Here is an 18,924-nt window from a genome sequence, read left to right on the forward strand (position 1 = left end):
GATCATTTTTATAGCCAATAGGAACAAATCAATTTGCAGTGGCTACGCAGCGCCCGACGTCACGCTCAGACTGATTTTCTGTCTCTCTCGCACGCACTCTTTGTCGTGTCGTTTAATATTAGCGGCGTCTGCCGGAGGAGAGCCATACTGACTTAGTATCGGGTATAACCGTAGAGTTGCGGTGTCCGCAGCAACTCACAACGTTCCCACCCCCCCCCCCCCCCCCCCCTCCACGTTATACCCGATACTCAAAATGAGTATTGGGGTATATTAGATTTGTGGTAAAAGTGGATGTGTGAAACGTCCAAAAGGAATCGTTTCCGACCCCATAAAGGATATATATTCTTGATCAGCATCAATAGCCGAGTCGATTGAGCCATGTCTGTCTGTCCGTCTGTCCGTCCGTCCGTCTGTCCGTCTGTCCGTCTGTCCGTCCCCTTCAGCGCCTAGTGCTCAAAGACTATATGAGCTAGAGCAACGATGTTTTGGATCCAGACTTCTGTGATATGTCACTGCTACAAAAATATTTTAAAACTTCGCCCCGCCCACTTCCGCCCCCACAAAGGACGAAAATCTGTGGCATCCACAATTTTAAAGATATGAGAAAACCAAAAACGTAGAATTGTAGAGAATGACCATATCTTTAAGACTGCGGAATCTGAATTGGATCGTATTATTATTATAGCCAGCATCAAGAAAACAATTTCATTTTTTCTCGCCCTGTCTCTCTCTAACACACACGTAGCATAGGCGGCTTTGCTTAGAGTAAAACATTAGCGCCTAGATCTCAGAGACTACAAAAGCTAGAGCAACCAAACTTGGTATCCACACTCCTAATATATCGGACCGAGACGAGTTTGTTTCAAAATTTCGCCACACCCCCTTCCGCCCCCGCAAAGGACGAAAATCTGGGGATATTCAAAAATCTCAGAGACTATTAAGGCTAGAGTAACCAAATTTGTTATCCGCACTCCTGTTAGATCTTACTATAAAACGTGTATCTCAAAATTTCGCCCCACCCCATTCCGCCCACACAAAAGACGAAAATCTGTTGCATCCACAATATTGCACATTCGAGAAAACTAAAAACGCAGAATCATAGATAATGACCATATCTATCAGATTGCTGAATCTGGATCAGATCAGATCATTTTTATAGCCAATAGGAACAAATCAATTTGCAGTGGCTACGCAGCGCCCGACGTCACGCTCAGACTGATTTTCTGTCTCTCTCGCACGCACTCTTTGTCGTGTCGTTTAATATTAGCGGCGTCTGCCGGAGGAGAGCCATACTGACTTAGTATCGGGTATAACCGTAGAGTTGCGGTGTCCGCAGCAACTCACAACGTTCCCCCTCGTTTTTTGTCTCTTTATGGTAAAAGTTTATAAACGTTAACTGGGAGTTCGTTCACTTACGTACTTTCATGTTCCGGCCACGTCCAAAAGATCTTTCGGCGAGGGGAATACCTGTAAGTTTTAGAGAGAGAGCACACACACATGGACAGGCATGACCACGGCTAACACCAGATTATCTTGATCTTCTTTTCTTTTTATACCCGATACTCAAAATGAGTATTGGGGTATATTAGATTTGTGGTAAAAGTGGATGTGTGTAACGTCCAAAAGGAATCGTTTCCGACCCCATAAAGTATATATATTCTTGATCAGCATCAATAGCCGAGTCGATTGAGCCATGTCTGTCTGTCCGTCTGTCCGTCCGTCCGTCTGTCCGTCTGTCCGTCCCCTTCAGCGCCTAGTGCTCAAAGACTATAAGAGCTAGAGCAACGATGTTTTGGATCCAGACTTCTGTGATATGTCACTGCTACAAAAATATTTCAAAACTTCGCCTCGCCCACTTCCGCCCCCACAAAGGACGAAAATCTGTGGCATCCACAATTTTAAAGATATGAGAAAACCAAAAACGTAGAGTTGTAGAGAATGACTATATCTTTAAGACTGCGGAATCTGAATTGGATCGTATTATTATTATAGCCAGCATCAAGAAAACAATTTCATTTTTTCTCGCCCTGTCTCTCTCTAACACACACGTAGCATAGGCGGCTTTGCTTAGAGTAAAACATTAGCGCCTAGATCTCAGAGACTACAAAAGCTAGAGCAACCAAATTTGGTATCCACACTCCTAATATTTCTGACCTAGACGAGTTTGTTTCAAAATTTCGCCCACCCCCTTCCGCCCCCGCAAAGAACGAAAATCTGGGGATATTCAAAAATCGCAGAGACTATTAAGCTAGAGTAACCAAATTTGGTATCCGCACTCCTGTTAGATCTTACTATAAAACGTGTATCTCAAAATTTCGCCCCACCCCCTTCCGGGTACACAAAGGACGAAAATCTGTTGCATCCACAATATTGCACATTTGAGAAAACTAAAAACGCAGAATCATAGATAATGACCATATCTATCAGATTGCTGAATCTGGATCAGATCAGATCATTTTTATAGCCAAGAGGAACAAATCAATTTGCAGAGGCTACGCAGCGCCCGACGTCACGCTCAGACTGATTTTCTGTCTCTTTCGCACGCACTCTTTGTCGTGTCGTTTAATATTAGCGGCGTCTGCCGGAGGAGAGCCATACTGACTTAGTATCGGGTATAACCGTAGAGTTGCGGTGTCCGCAGCAACTCACAACGTTCCCCCTCGTTCTTTTTGTTTAGGGCCTTTTTTTTTTGAGCATATATAGTTCATAAATCAAATTATTCCATCTTTAACTTCTATATATTATACTTTATTCAATATTTATTCGTTTATTCAGATTCGTTGGGGTAGGTCTTGATACATAGACCAAGGTGTGGGCGCACGGAAAAAGCTCCAAGCAGCTGGTTTCGTTTCACGGGCACAAAGGGGTCAACGGCCAACGGTCAACAAGCGCACATAAGTTCTTTGGGAATAAACGCACAATGGGCCACAAGAGGTTCATACGAGTTCTGCCCGTTCCGTTGGGGTTTATTTAATACATTTAACCTTCACATGTCATGATCTGACTTTTAGGTTAGGGCGAAGCACGGTGACAAAAAAAATTCGGGTCAGGGTCTCTTTTTCCTTGGACGTGTCTGGTTATTCCTTGTCATTAGCAAGGAAGATCACTTGGCACTTTTTGTTTAAGGCTCTTGGCCCGGTGGCTGGATGGCCCACTCTCGGTCGCGACGGCTCGCGTTGGGGCGGCGAAGAGCTCGCTGCTGCCGGCGCTAAAGCTCGGAAACGGCTGAGGGGCCGCTCTCTGTCGGCGCTGAAGCTCGGGAACTGCTGAAGGGCTCGCTGTGGTGGATAGCGTTGGGGCTTTAGGTGGAGCTTCCCAACTCTACGGTGGCCCGCGTTGGCGGAGGGCGTTGGGGCGTTGGGTGGAGCTTCCCAACTCTACGGTGGCCCGCCTTGGGGCGATCGTCAGAAAATTCGCACCATCCTCTGCACAGTGGATCGGGGATTGGTTTCTCGTCTGGGTGGATGGGGTCTTGCTTTCGAAAGGCCGGCGGATCGTGCTGATCTCCCAAGAACTTTTATTTGATTTTTAACTTTTATTAATTTTTTTTTTTTTGAGCTGGATAAGTACGTCCGTACTGTTCGGATACCACGAGGAGAGAGAGAGCTGCTTCTCCCGGAAATCAAGGCCTCATCCCCTCGTTCTTCCCTTTTTCTTTTCGATTTGTCAAAATGACAGTGCGAGGAAGAGGCCGATTAAAACGTCAGCCAAACAAAATAATATGGGCAGCCCACGGTGACGAAGCGCACCCAGTAGATGGTGTGTTAAAAGCTTAGCTTTCTTGGACCCAACAAAAGACTTAGCCTATTCGCGTAGCATAATTTTAGGGAAAATTAAGACGTCGATGCAAAAATTTTTTTTTCTTATAACAAGCGCACTACAAAAGATTAAACTCGTTTAATCTAAAGTCTTTTACTGAACTCAAAGGATAGATTCAACCTTAGCCAAAGTTATTTCTACAGACTGATCCTTTTCTCGACGTAGTTACCTTTTTAAAAATTGTTAAACACAAAAACAAATGTACAAATTTGAAACACTCTAAAAAGTTCACATGGTTGCCAAATCTTAACGTCTTTTTTTAATTTTAAATTTTTTATTTCTTATTTCTCATTTGAAACTATTTTGCAGCGAAGATGAGCGCTCAAGATAGCTTTGTATCGGCTCTCAAACTGCATATAAAAATCCAGCAGCTTAGGAAGCGGCTGACGCAACGACGAAAGCTCATCCCGCCTCGTGACATTACTCCGCCTCCTGCTAATGAACCGATAAGCGAGTCCAAAATGAGAAGTCTAGTGAGCAGGATCGATCGATCCTTCGCTAAGCAGGCCAAGCCGTCCAGCTTCTGGCGTGAGGTCGATCCTTCGCAAGTGCGGCCCAAGAGTGATTCTCACTTTCCCAGTTGCCAGTGTTTGGAAATCTGCGACGATTGTCCGGACAGCCATCAACACGCACGCCGAAATATCATACATCCGGATAAAAATCCCTACGAGTAGGTCTATGAGGCCTCCAAAGCTCTGGAATCAAATCTTCTGGGAGCATATGGTCAAAGCATTAAAGCTACCAGCTCAAGCCGCACTTAAATTAAAAGTCAACAAAAATGTTCAGTGTGTATCGCCCTGTCTCTCCTCGATAAACCATGTGGAATCTCAGGCGCAGTATAGCCGTTGCAGTCGGTCAAACCCTGAAAATCAAAAGCCCTGCTCAACCCGTCTCTCTGCTGCAACCGCGCAAATGATGCTGCAAGTGCAGCCGATGCCCACAAGAACAACAATGTGAAGAACTTTGCTAACGCCAAAGGGCGTGAGCCCTTTCGACAGCTGCTGGTGGAACCGAAAAAAGTAGATCTATCCCCGAGCTATGGAAATTTTTGCAAGCAGATGGAGGGCAAGCATAAGGAATACCCTTGCTCGAGTGAACGAACCTCTTCTCCCAGACGATCTTTTGCAAAATCAACCAAGCCGATTCCTCAAGAACCCGCTTCTATAGACAGAGAAAGGTTATTTCCTGCTGCACTTCAACACAAGTATTCTATTCCTGCCGGAACCAATTCGAAAACGCTTTTAGAAGGCATTCTAGCCCGGCAAAGAATAGAGGGGACTTCTCCTCAGTCGAAGGCCTCAAAGTCGACAAAACCAAGACGACAAGTCCTCAATAATTGCCCAAAAACTTTAAAAAGTGTTGATCTGTGGAAATGCTTAAAGAAACTGTCGAAACGTCCAACTTAAAAGGATTCTATACAAATTGACACTGACTCGGCAGCGAAGCCGCCCGATTTATCCAGCATAGATGATCCTGAGATGGTCAACGATGAATCTTGCCATACTTGTGAATCGAAAGCGATCTCTTAGATATTCTTCATAACTCCCAGTACATATCAGGCCGATTATTTGCCTATCGATATAATGAAACACACAGATGATTTCCTGTCCTTGTATTCACTGGAGCGAAACTTTAAGAACACCATGCCCAGGATATGGCCCATGACTGAACCAGAGATAATCAGACCAGAGAAAATGAAACCCATGAAAGCCAAACCTCGCTCAGAAGGGGATCATCGACTGGCCAAGCGTATCCGGATGAATATGAGAAAAGCTGTAGGTTGCCAGACAGAACCGTCGTCCTCAGCCGACTCTGGCAACCAATGCGACTCATGCAACAGCGACGGGAGATACTCGATTCCCTGCTACCGTCCAGCGACAGATTCTCAGCAGCATGGAAAGGAAAAACGGCGGAGGCATGAGGTTGGCTGCCAAACGGGGTACTCTATCTGTGTTCTGTGCCAGATAGAAAGTCAGCTAGAGCCAGATGAGCCCTATATGATCAAGATGAAGCAGCGCAGGCAGCGCGAGGAGCTCCAGATGTACTACCGGCAGATGGGCCGCCCGGCACCCTCCAAGAGTCATTCTGACAGGAGTCTGCGGCATATGCGCACACAGCTGGAGCTGTGCCTGGAGATCCTTGCCCACTGCGATCGCATTGTCGACGACAAGCTTCAGGCTAAAACCAAAAATGTATCAAATCATTGACCCAACTTGATAGCGATCTTACGTTCAAGCTTTCCATTTGGTTGGACCAAGGCCCGAGCAAGTGTATCCATTTATTCTTTGTAGTATTATTCGAATAAAGTGTGTTTTAACCTTTTTTGTATTTCCACCGAGGTCTTGCTCTTAGCCGTGAAATCCCAAGTGTTCTTGAGAAAATGAACTGCCTACGATTACACGGTGTAAAGAGTTCATTCACTTGACTTTATACGACCCTTAAACTACTCGTGCACACTCATGGCATATAAAGTTTATTCAAATGATTGGCTCGGGAAAACTGTTTCCCTGCATGCATTTCCACAAAATGTCCAGTCCATCTGCATAAATGTCAATGCCGCAGCAACAAAACCAGACTGAACCTAAGCGCAGTGCGTTCTCATCCGCATGCCTCCTCTTTCGCGCCCTCTCCACCATACGCAACACAAGTGCAACAGCAACAAAAAAAATCTTGAAAAATATATATATAAAACGAGGGGGAACGCTGTGAGTTGCTGCGGACACCGCAACTCTACGGTTATACCCGATACTAAGTCAGTATGGCTCTCCTCCGGCAGACGCCGCTAATATTAAACGACACGACAAAGAGTGCGTGCGAGAGAGACAGAAAATCACTCTGAGCGTGACGTCGGGCGCTGCGTAGCCACTGCAAATTGATTTGTTCCTATTGGCTATAAAAATAATCTGATCTGATCCAGATTCAGCAATCTGATAGATATGGTCATTATCTATAATTCTGCGTTTTTAGTTTTCTCGAATGTGCAATATTGTGGATGCAACAGATTTTCGTCCTTTGTGTGGGCGGAAGGGGGTGGGGCGAAATTTTGAGATACACGTTTTATAGTAAGATCTAACAGGAGTGCGGATAACAAATTTGGTTACTCTAGCCTTAATAGTCTCTGAGATTTTTGAATATCCCCAGATTTTCGTCCTTTGCGGGGGCGGAAGGCGGTGTGGCGAAATTTTGAAACAAACTCGTCTCGGTCCGATATATTAGGAGTGTGGATACCAAATTTGGTTGCTCTAGCTTTTGTAGTCTCTGAGATCTAGGCGCTAATGTTTTACTCTAAGCAAAGCCGCCTATGCTACGTGTGTGTTAGAGAGAGACAGGGGGAGAAAAAATGAAATTGTTTTCTTGATGCTGGCTATAATAATAATACGATCCAATTCAGATTCTGCAGTCTTAAAGATATGGTCATTCTCTACAACTCTACGTTTTTGGTTTTCTCATATCTTTAAAATTGTGGATGCCACAGATTTTCGTCCTTTGTGGGGGCGGAAGTGGGCGGGGCGAAGTTTTGAAATATTTTTGTAGCAGTGACATATCACAGAAGTCTGGATCCAAAACATCGTTGCTCTAGCTCTTATAGTCTTTGAGCACTAGGCGCTGAAGGGGACGGACAGACGGACAGACGGACGGACGGACAGACAGACACAGGGCTCAATCGACTCGGCTATTGATGCTGATCAAGAATATATATACATTATGGGGTCGGAAACGATTTCTTCTGGACGTTACACACATCCACTTTTACCACAAATCTAATATACCCCAATACTCATTTTGAGTATCGGGTATAACTAGGAGAAACTCGTAAAGTAGGAAACTCGGACTATGGGATACCCGCTGTATGGATAGGATGCCAAATGATGACACGGAGAAATTACGATTTCAAAATATGCTTGTCGGTTGAGGAAACGGAAACGCTTACATCTTCCTGTGACATTCTCTTACGCATATAAGTAATATACCCCTGTTTATCAAGGGTGCAACAAGAATAGGAGAAACGAGGGGGAACGTTGTGAGTTGCTGCGGACACCGCAACTCTACGGTTATACCCGATACTAAGTCAGTATGGCTCTCCTCCGGCAGACGCCGCTAATATTAAACGACACGACAAAGAGTGCGTGCGAGAGAGACAGAAAATCAGTCTGAGCGTGACGTCGGGCGCTGCGTAGCCAGTGCAAATTGATTTGTTCCTTTTGGCTATAAAAATGATCTGATCTGATCCAGATTCAGCAATCTGATAGATATGGTCATTATCTGTGATTCTGCGTTTTTAGTTTTCTCGAATGTGCAATATTGTGGATGCAACAGATTTTCGTCCTTTGTGTGGGCGGAAGGGGGTGGGGCGAAATTTTGAGATTCACGTTTTATAGTAAGATCTAACGGAGTGCGGATACCAAATTTGGTTACTCTAGCCTTAATAGTCTCTGAGATTTTTGAATATCCCCAGATTTTCGTCCTTTGCGGGGGCGGAAGGGGGTGTGGCGAAATTTTGAAACAAACTCGTCTCGGTCCAATATATTAGGAGTGTGGATACCAAATTTGGTTGCTCTAGCTTTTGTAGTCTCTGAGATCTAGGCGCTAATGTTTTACTCTAAGCAAAGCCGCCTATGCTACGTGTGTGTTAGAGAGAGACAGGGCGAGAAAAAATGAAATTGTTTTCTTGATGCTGGCTATAATAATAATACGATCCAATTGAGATTCCGCAGTCTTAAAGATATGGTCATTCTCTACAACTCTACGTTTTTGGTTTTCTCATATCTTTAAAATTGTGGATGCCACAGATTTTCGTCCTTTGTGGGGGCGGAAGTGGGCGAGGCGAAGTTTTGAAATATTTTTGTAGCAGTGACATATCACAGAAGTCTGGATCCAAAACATCGTTGCTCTAGCTCTTATAGTCTTTGAGCACTAGGCGCTGAAGGGGACGGACAGACGGACAGACGGACGGACGGACAGACAGACAGGGCTCAATCGACTCGTCTATTGATGCTAATCAAGAATATATATACTTTATGGGGTCGGAAACGATTCCTTCTGGACGTTACACACATCCACTTTTACCACAAATCTAATATACCCCAATACTCATTTTGAGTATCGGGTATAATCATCAAAGCAACAAAAACTCGGTCGAGGGCTTGCATGCTCGAGACGAGAACCTAAAATTTGTATATACATACGATTTTCGAGAGCAATTACGTACGGGTCTTAGTGGTTTCTTCTGGTTTATTAATTTTATATGAGACTCACTTTAATGCTAATTTTATAGTGGCACCCAGCACACACGCCCACACACTGGTCGGTGGAAGGTAGCATGCTGTAAAGTATGCAACGCGGGAATGCAAGCACGAGGAAGAAGCTGTGGCTGTGGCTGTGGCTGTGGCTGTGGCTGTGGCTGTGGGGAGTCCTCGTGCGAGCAGGTGTCAAGGTGCGATATGCGTTGAGTAAGGTGCGTAACATTCCCCGGGGGGCGCAAGCCACACCGTTAAGCGGCAGCGGAGCAGCAAAATGGAAATAAAGGAAGAAATTAAAACGTAAATTAAAATAAACAAAATTGCATAAAACAGTAACCTTGCCGATCCTAAAATACTGTTCCATCACCATTCCATGACTAATAAAATATATATTTAAAGAAGATCCAGCAAGTAATGGGTAAAACAATATTCGGGATATGATAGTCGGGATAGTCATGCAAATTAACCAATGATGTTTCAGCAAAGCTCCCGCATTGATTATAAGGTGGAAGATCCTCTCTTCGGTGCCTTACAGGTTATACAAATGGAATGTGGAGAACCAGAAACCGCTGCCTTCTGTTGTGCTTCGCGATTTATGTAGCAGTGGCATCATAATGGGATTAGAGTGGTTTATGTTATTAAATCGGTTAGTTAAAGCTTGTGGAAAATGAAATTAACTCCATCTGCGTCCATCATTCGCGTTTAATTGCATCGCCGAGTGCAACCGAAATTTGATTAAGGAAAAGGAAAAAATAAATTACAATTCTCGGGAAATTGTTAAATCGTTTAATTGGGCAAGGCCAGCAGGGTAGCAGCTGGCGAGTTAACAAGATTTGCAATCAACTAATTTAACTTTTTAAATTAAAACACAAACTTCAGCTGAATCTCGGTGGAAGACGGAGTTTGCCTATGTTCAAAAGTTCACAGCTTCCGGGGAATACATGAGGAATAAAACGCCTGGAGTATCGCAGAGGCGATAAAATCTCGGCATCTGATGAAAACTAATGGAAATTGCTGCTTGAGCGACCGCAGGAAGGTTGAAGAACCATTGAGAAAGAGAAGGTCACTCTTTTGTGGATGTATTTACGTTTAATCTATGAGCAAGAACTACCAATAAGCGCTTCAGAGAAGCATAATTATCATTACCTTTTCATTGACGAGCCCCTATAATAACATTTCCACAGAAAAGCAGCCAACTTTGTGAAATTAAACATTAATGTACTAATCAAACTGTCATGCAATACCGTTTGATATGAGTTAGATTGGACATTTGCAAAGCATTCCCAGAATGATGCGGTAGTGGTAATTTAATTTAGTGGTAAACACTCGGAATTCAAAAATTTCATTAGCCTTTTTGAGAGACTAGTCCATAGCGACAACAGCATACCATACCGGTGATCGAAAAATTTAATCATTTGATTTCGTGCCTCTCTGATGAAGCATTAGGAACAATAAAGGCGTTCCAAGTCACCGTGGCAAATTATGAAACGGCCATGGCTGGCCTAAAACGAGTATATGACAACGATTATTTGATTTTCACGAATAATATTTCCACATTGTTCAATCTGCCGAGAATGTCGCATCAATCTGCATCATCTCTAAGAACTCTAATCGATACTGTTTCGCCCATTTACGGATCGTTACTGTCGATCGGAGATGATACAAAAATTTCGAATGCAATGCTCATTCATCTCGTTTTAAACAGAGTCGACGCAGTGACGAAACAAAAGTGGGATGAACAGCTTACTTATGAGAAGTTGCCGCTTTGGTCCGACTTTGAGAAAGTCTTGAATCGTCGATACCAGCACCTGTCTGCTGAAGAATCGACCAAGCCAAGGCAAGACAAAGTCATGCCAAGCAAGCAACATAATCGCAGTTCATTTGCTTGTTCTTCCACTTCCACCAACAGTAGAACTCAGCAAACTTGTAGCTACTGCAATTCAGGAGACCATGTAGTGTCAAATTGCCCTTCATTTTCGCGTCTCTCGGTGATGCAAAGGTTTGAGTTTGCTAAGTCGGCTTCCCTATGCATTAATTGTCTGCGAAAAGGCCACGCTGTTGTAAAATGCAAAGCCAATAAATGTCGAGTGTGCAGCCGCTCACATCATACATTATTGGATCTGGATCACAAACAAATTTTATTACCGAGGACCACGCTAATCGCTTACAGATCCGTAGAGAGGGGTCCTGTATTAACTTGCTTGGAATTGGTGAATCTAATTCTCAAGTAAAGGATAAAATACACACAGTGGTGAAGTCGCGAATAAATGGTAGTGAGTTCTCCTTTGATTTTTGGATCCTGAAATCAATTTCAGGTTATCACCCTGACCAGTCAGTGAATGTGACTGACTGGCGAATCCCAGAGAACCTACCACTGGCAGACCCTTTTTTCTAAAAGCCACAAAGAATAGATATGTTAATTGGAGCAGAATCGTTCTTTGAATTATTAGCTGTTGGTCAAATTAAACAAGGTCCTGACTTTCCAACTCTTCAGAAAACCCTTCTTGGTTGGGTTGTGTCGGGAAAATATGTTTCCAAGAGTTCTGCTCCTCAAATTACAAACAGTTTGAGTTGCAGTGAAGAGTTGCTAGTATCCATCGATAGGACCTTGAAAAAGTTTTAGTCACTGGAAGAAATGCCATCTACCAAGAAAATTGCCACACCTGAGCACAAGCTATGTGAAGAACACTATCGTAAGACGACTCAGGTACTATCATCAGGTCGGTTCGAAGTAAGGCTCCCGTTTAAATCAGATCCAAATTGTTTAGGCAACTCCTTTGAGGTTGCGAACGGCGGTTTTTGTCGCTTGAAAGACGATTGCATCGTGACCCTGAGTTGAAGAAAATGTACTTGGAATTCATGGAAGAGTACCTCTCCTTAGGTCATATGTCTCCTACTGACAATACGATTCCTTCTACTCCACACTACGTAATCCCTCATCAGTGTGTTCTGAGGCCCCAAAGTACGTCTACCAAGCTCCGAGTCGTGTTCGATGCTTCGTCCAAGACGTCCTCACAGGTGGCCTTAAATGACATTCTGATGGTGGGACCTACCATTCAAGAGGAATTATACTCGACACTGCTCCGTTTCCGTCTGCACAGGTTTGCCCTGACTGCTGATGTTAAAAAGATGTATCGCCAAGTGATGGTGAACGAAGCGGATCGGCAGTTTCAGCTCATAGTGTGGAGAAGAGACCCTTCTGAATCCTTTAGATTATACAAGCTCAACACTGTAACCTATGGGACTGGACCAGCCCCATTCTTAGCTATCCGGTGTTTGAAAAGGTTGAGTGAGTCTGCGAAGCACTCATTCCCTAGAGCTGCTAACGTTATTGGGTCCGACTTTTACGTCGATGACTTGTTGACTGGTGCTGCATGCGTAGAGGAGCTAAGGGCAATTAAGTCCGAAGTGTCTCAGGTTCTTCAGACCGCAGGGTTTGAGTTGACTAAGTGGTTTTCAAACTCACCCGAGATCACCGCATCTGAGAGCACAGCCAAACCCATAACAATCTCGGATTCAGAGTCGACAAAGGCGTTAGGAATCTCATGGTTACCTACTGACGATGCCTTTAAGTTCAAAATTGACAATTCAGTTATGGGTCTCCGAGCGACAAAACGGAACATACTATCGGTGACATCAAAGTTGTTTGACCCCCTTGGTTTATTAAGTCCTATCGTTATAAAAGGCAAGATCCTATTGCAGGAGCTTTGGCTTAACAAACTAGATTGGGATGAGTCGATCCCGCTGCATTTGGAAACAGCGTGGAATAAGTTGAAAAATACACTATCTCAATTGGAAGACATATCCATATCTCGGTTTGTGTATTCCGATCCGATGTCACCGGTTCAAATACATGCCTTTGCTGACGCCTCCATGAGAGCGTATGGAGCGTGCGTCTACATACGTAGCAGAACTGCAGAAGGTTTAAAAATATCATTGTTGACTTCGAAATCCAAAGTAGCGCCGCTCAAGACCAAAACGCTCCCAAGGCTTGAGTTATGTGCCGCTCACCTTCTCGCAGATCTCTGTCACAGAATCAAGCCCCTATTAAACGTGCCCATTGAACGAGTCGTTTATTGGTCGGATTCAGAGGTAACTCTCCATTGGATCCGGTCTCATCCATCGTCGTTGTCGACTTTCGTTTCAAATAGAGTGGCTGAGATTTAAGAGTGGTCAGATGATGCTACGTGGCGGCATGTACCCACGAAACAGAACCCAGCAGATATTGTCTCAAGAGGTTGTGACGTCGACGAAATCGTTCAGTCAATTTGGTTCGAAGGACCATCATTTCTGAAAGAGGAAGAAGAAAACTGGCCCAAAAACGCTCATTTCGAACACTCCGATGATCTTCAGCTGGAAAAGAGGAAGACTGCGGTCGGGTTGACCGCGGCTGTGCGAAGTTCGGAGCTGTTAGATGTCATCGAGGGATTCTCGTCACACCTCAAACTGCTTAGTGTGTTCGTGTATGTGTTCCGCTTTATAAGAAAATGTAAAGACCCAAGCCTAAATTTCGAAAAAACTATCTCACCGACCGAATACAATGAAGCTTTTTATAAAATTGTCGAAATCATCCAGCATCACGAGTATCAAGGAGAAATTGAAAAGGTTAGGAAAGGATCAACAATTGGTCCTAGTCTTCAGCGGTTGAACCCATTCATCCATGAAGACACAGGGACTTGGTGCAACTTTTCGTTGTTGCGAGTGGGGGCCGACTAGCCAAAGCTCCTATATCATACGATGCCAAGTTTCCTCTGCTTTTGACTAAGCGCTCGCAATTCGTGCGAAGCTATATTCGTCATCTGCACCATTCGAATTTTCATGTCGGCCCACGAGCACTTGTGATCATCCTTCGACAGAGCGTGTGGATAGTGAACGCTCAGGAGGTCTGCCGTCAGACAGTTCGATCGTGTATGCGCTGTTTTAAATGCAAGCCTCGATTGCTGACGCAACTCATGGGGAATTTACCCGCAGATCGACTCCGTGCTCTCCGCCCATTTTCAATTTGCGGCGTTGATTTTTGTGGACCAGTGCACACGACATTGAAAATTCGCGGAAGGCCCCCATACAAGTCATACATTGCGCTTTTTGTTTGTTTTGCGTCCAAGGCGGTTCACCTAGAAATAGTTTCCGATCTAACCACTGATTGTTTTTGTTGGCTTTTCAAAGGTTCGTCGGGCGCCGAGGATATCCCCAAGTCGTTCATTGCGACAACGGGACGAACTTCGTCGGAGCGAGCCGCCATCTCAGCGCTCTGCGGATCAGGCTCAAGGAGCAAGGAGACGCATTTCGCGACTTCGCGTCAAAGAACGGATGCGAATTTGCGTTCATACCGCCGCGAGCTCCTCACATGGGAGGGCTATGGGAGGCAGGTGTAAAAACTGCCAAGAGCCTACTCCTACGGGCGGTAGGCAGCGCGCTCCTAACCGCCGAAGAGCTCGCCACAGTCCTCGTCGGCATCGAGGCCATAATGAACTCGAGGCCGCTGAGAGCCATCAGCCAAGATCCAAGCGACGGCGAGGCCCTAACACCCGGCCACCTGCTGACAGGCGGGTCGCTCATCGCCCCCCCAGCACTGCGGACTCCGGACCAGGAGAATCTCAGTTGCTTGCGGCGATGGCGACTTGTCTCGTCAGCCAGGCAAGCGTTTTGGCAGCGATGGTCCCGCGAATATGTCCTGGGGCTGCAAATTCGGGGCAAATGGCACCAGCAGCAACCGAACCTCGAGGAAGGAGACCTCGTCATCGTGGCCGAGGACAATCTGCCGCCTCAGGAGTGGCTCGTAGGGAACGTCATCGCCACGCACGCAGGAGAGGACGGCATGGTCAGGGTCGTCGAAATAAGGACTAGCACTGGAGCGGTTTTTCGGCGGCCCATACACAAATTAGCGCCGCTCCCAACGTGTTGAAGCCGATGCAGGCGTTCAACGGGGCCGGTGTTGCGTGACCTTCCATCCATGGCCACAATTATTAGTTATTGATCTAAATTATGAAGTCTAGTGTAAGTTAGGCTAGGGCAAAGCGGGAGCGCAATAAAAGCTCGCTCTCTCGCTTTTGGCGAATTCGCCCCGCTTTGCCACCGTAGGTTAGCTAGAGTAAGATTTTTGAATTGTGAAGAAAATATAGTTGTTCGCCAACCTTGAATTAGATCGAGCGTATCAAGTTTTTCGCCCCGCCAAATAAATAATTTAAATTACAGCCACCCAAAGTTTTCGGTAATTGATTAGAAAAACTCTTCTAATTTTTCAGGCCATGTGCCGAGAACATGTCCCGCAAAAAGGGCGCGCGATTCTGCACACCCTAGGGAAAGGATATTATAGAATTGCGAAAATGTTTGTCATCCGATGCTCTAATGAATACAGAAATAGTCAGTCTCTGTTTTAATGTTATTAGTGGCCTTCTTACAGAGACCAAGATTAGGTATCGGGAGCGATATTCAAATTAGCTTGGAAAAAGAATTTTAGTGTGAAATAGGGTATAAATACTCGTAGCGGATACCTTTGACTAGCAACAATGACGTAACATTCCAGACACACTTACGTTTCATTCCTTGCACACTTACGTTTTTGTTCTTTCACTTTATTTTTTTAAACCTTATTTAAGAAAAATGTAATAAAAGATAGTACTTAGAGTAGCAAATCTTGCGGAAAATGTATTCATCAATGACATAAAACTATTTGAAAAGAGCTGAAGGTCCTAGTTAGCCAGCATTATTCAACAGAATAACAAAATTGAGCAATAGGAACGATTTTTCCCTTACGTTTATTTGTTTCACCTTTTTCAGTAAAACCTTTATTTAGACAAAATCCAATAAATGCAAGTATTTAGAATAATACAGCTAAGTAGAATTTTTGATTCATTAATCTGGTAAAATTTTTTTCAGGGCAGAGGGTTCTATCACTAACCATACAGTATATAGATGTGCCAGTTCATACAACGAAAGCGTCACACACTGGCTAGCGCGTTCCGTACCCCAGAGTGACGTCATCATGAGAGAGAGCGCAGCGAGAACATCTTTGCATGTGTTAGTACACACGCAATATCCCAGAAACCCAAACGCTCACAAATGATATCGCATACGAGTCAAATGCGAGACTTAACCCGATAAAACGCTCGCATTCGGACCCGCATATGATAGAAATATGATACCTGTGTCGTTCAGTTTGTGGCAGTGAAAGTATCATTTATGATAGCTCGCAAAGGAGTCGTTTGCGAGCCTTTTGCGATATCGTTGGCGAGCGTGTTGCGACACAAAACCATATCGCTCGTACACAAGCTCGCTTGCGAGCTCATTTGCGAGCATTTTGCGGGACTCTCGCAAAAGGCACGTTTGTTTGTTTGCTGGGATGTTTCGACAAAAATATGTGATTGTATGCTTTTTCAGATTTTTTGAACTCTCTCAGGTCTGGTTCTGTTTTGCCACCAGCATGTTTTAGTGTATGGGTGCACATGCATTCTCACGTACTTTGCGTGTGTGTGTTTAGTATTGCTGGCCGCTAGAACTGAAATTTGAGTTTGGTTCTTATTTTGGGTCTTTTGATGGACTGACCTACCGCCACAAAATAAATGAAGAATGGGCAGGGGGTGGGGGTATGGTACACTAGGGCGCGGGAAATTAAATAAAAGCTGTTATTTGTTTGATTTATACCACAAAATATAAAATATTACAATAATATAATTACACATTTATTTCCTTATTTTAAACAGGTTGATTATAAATTATAAAAATTATGCAAACGCCGTCGGTTCTCGACTATATACAATAATATACATAATTGCACATTTATTTCCTTATCTTAAGCAGGTTGATTATAAATTATACAAATTATGCAAACGGCGTCGGTTCTCGACTTTTTTGTTTATTATAACTAAAACAATGATGTATCTAAATATACAATAAAAGAAGGGCCTGGAGGCCGTCGTTCCCAATCTGAGCTCCATCATTCTGACGGGCAATAACTTGCAGGAGCTCAGCGACTTGGAGCCACTCGGTTCGTTCACCAAGCTGGAAACCATATGCCTGCTCATCAACCCGGTCTCCACAAAGACCAACTATCGCGAGTACATGGCCTACAAGTTTCCGCATATGCGCCTGCTTGATTTCCGGAAGATAAAGCAGAAAGACAGGCAAGGGGCTCAGGAGTTCTTCCGCACAAAGCAGGGCAAGGACATTCTCAGGGAGGTTTCCAAAAAGTCAAAGCTGAGCGCTGCCGCAGCACTGGCAGCCGAGGCGAGTAGCGGCAAAGGGCTGGGATCTGATGGTGGTCGATTTGCTAACCCGGTTTAGCTTATTTTGGCTTCACAAGTGGATCTGCGGGAATAGTTGTATTGATATAGGACTCTGGAATTGGTTACTGCTCTAGTGCGGCGACGAGTGTCTGGGAAATGCATTATGAGGACTTTGCTGCCATTATCGAGTCGTAGTGCAGTCCCGTGTAGAAAATGATCCACGTCACCAAGAATCCGGCAAACGATGTCATGAATCCCTCCTTCACCAATTCCCAAACACCGCCGTACGCTTCCTCGTCCACGTTCTGAAAGTTGATGGCGTACAGGTAGACAATGCCACAGCTGATGCCGGCGAAACTGTGGACAAGTTTATGCATTCGATGTGAATATGAATAGTCTATTTATAGTTCGGCCCACTTACAGCACAAGACCCAGGAAGCCTTTGAGCGGCACAATGCCCCAGATGACACCAAGGATAATGCCGAACACCTGTCGCGACCAATAGATGACATCTAGGAATTCCTCCTGCAAAAGTCGAAGAATGAACCCTGGCCCTGGCGTGCAAGCGGTCTTTGGTGCACAGGTCGGTGCTCCGGACGTTTTTTACCTTGTCCTCCCATTCGGATTTTGTGATGGCGCGCGCGCATATTTCTTTCAGTGTGGATGATTTAGCGCTACCGTTTCCATGGCGCTCTATAGTATTCGTTTTGGTTGACATTATAAATTTCAGTTATGACCCACTTAAATTATTGTTAATTAATTTTTTTTATCACTATCAGTGTGAGCGGAACAGTGTGACCGCGGACTTATCGACTTATCAACCCTCAGAAATATACAAATTCCTGGTTATTCTTTCTTCCGTCGAATATTCCCAGCTTAATAGATCTCTCAGTTTTGCCCAGATAATTTTATATGATTGCTGAATCAATTTTGATCAGGATTAACTACTTTCAAGTACTTGCATGTTTTTTGTTTTGACAAAAACACGATTTCAACAAAAAAGTTCAATAGTTGCAGGTTGTGACGTCAATGTTGCTGGTTTTTGCGGACTCATTTATTGTCAACCAGGGTATGGGCGTTTGTATACCCTATTTCGTGAATATTATATAAAGATACTCTTTTCCAACCTGCTTTCAAACGTAATTAGTAAAGACCTTGTCTTAGATTGCATTTTTTTGGTCTATTCATGCATTTGATAAAGTGTTTGTAAATAAATCCTGATCCCAGTACCAGTTTTTGGTCTCTGTAAGAAGACCACTAATGGCAAAATATCGTTTAAAATAGATACTGACTAGTTTCTGCATTAATTAGAGCCTGGAATGACACACATTTCCGCAATTCTATATCATCCATCATCAACATGTTTGTGTATGGAATGGGACTCATGTTGTCAATCGGGCCATTCCGATACAAAAAAACATCCAATTCCTCATACAGTATATACTGTATGGTTAGTGGTATTATTCAACGGAAGAAAGAAAGTGAGGAATTGAACCATACAGTATATATATGATAATACTATCTATATAGAAAATAAAGCCATGCCCACTCAATTTTATACGATTGATGAATCAATTTTCTACTTGAATGACTTGATTTAAATACTTGCTTTTATTGGATTTTTATATAACGTTGAAAAT

At 44.1% G+C, this 18,924-nt stretch overlaps 2 protein-coding genes across 2 annotated transcripts; one reads left to right on the plus strand and one right to left on the minus strand.

Annotated features, from left to right (window-relative positions):
• The first annotated feature begins 5,816 nt into the window (after positions 1-5,816).
• Positions 5,817-17,342, plus strand: LOC117191434 (probable U2 small nuclear ribonucleoprotein A'). Its single transcript, XM_033396303.1, has 2 exons — positions 5,817-6,011; positions 16,962-17,342. Exons 1-2 carry the CDS (start codon positions 5,817-5,819, stop codon positions 17,340-17,342), a joined length of 576 nt encoding a protein of 191 aa, XP_033252194.1.
• Positions 17,338-18,017, minus strand: LOC117191386 (uncharacterized protein RAB5IF homolog). The gene is made up of 3 exons (XM_033396269.1): positions 17,892-18,017; positions 17,706-17,809; positions 17,338-17,641 (listed from the first exon to the last, which is right to left on the minus strand). The coding sequence occupies exons 1-3, from the start codon at positions 18,000-18,002 to the stop codon at positions 17,446-17,448; spliced, it is 411 nt and encodes a 136-aa protein (XP_033252160.1). The 5' UTR covers positions 18,003-18,017; the 3' UTR covers positions 17,338-17,445.
• Positions 18,018-18,924: the final 907 nt, after the last annotated feature.

This window comes from Drosophila miranda, assembly GCF_003369915.1.
Source record: "Drosophila miranda strain MSH22 chromosome Y unlocalized genomic scaffold, D.miranda_PacBio2.1 Contig_Y1_pilon, whole genome shotgun sequence".
NCBI lineage: Eukaryota > Metazoa > Arthropoda > Insecta > Diptera > Drosophilidae > Drosophila > Drosophila miranda.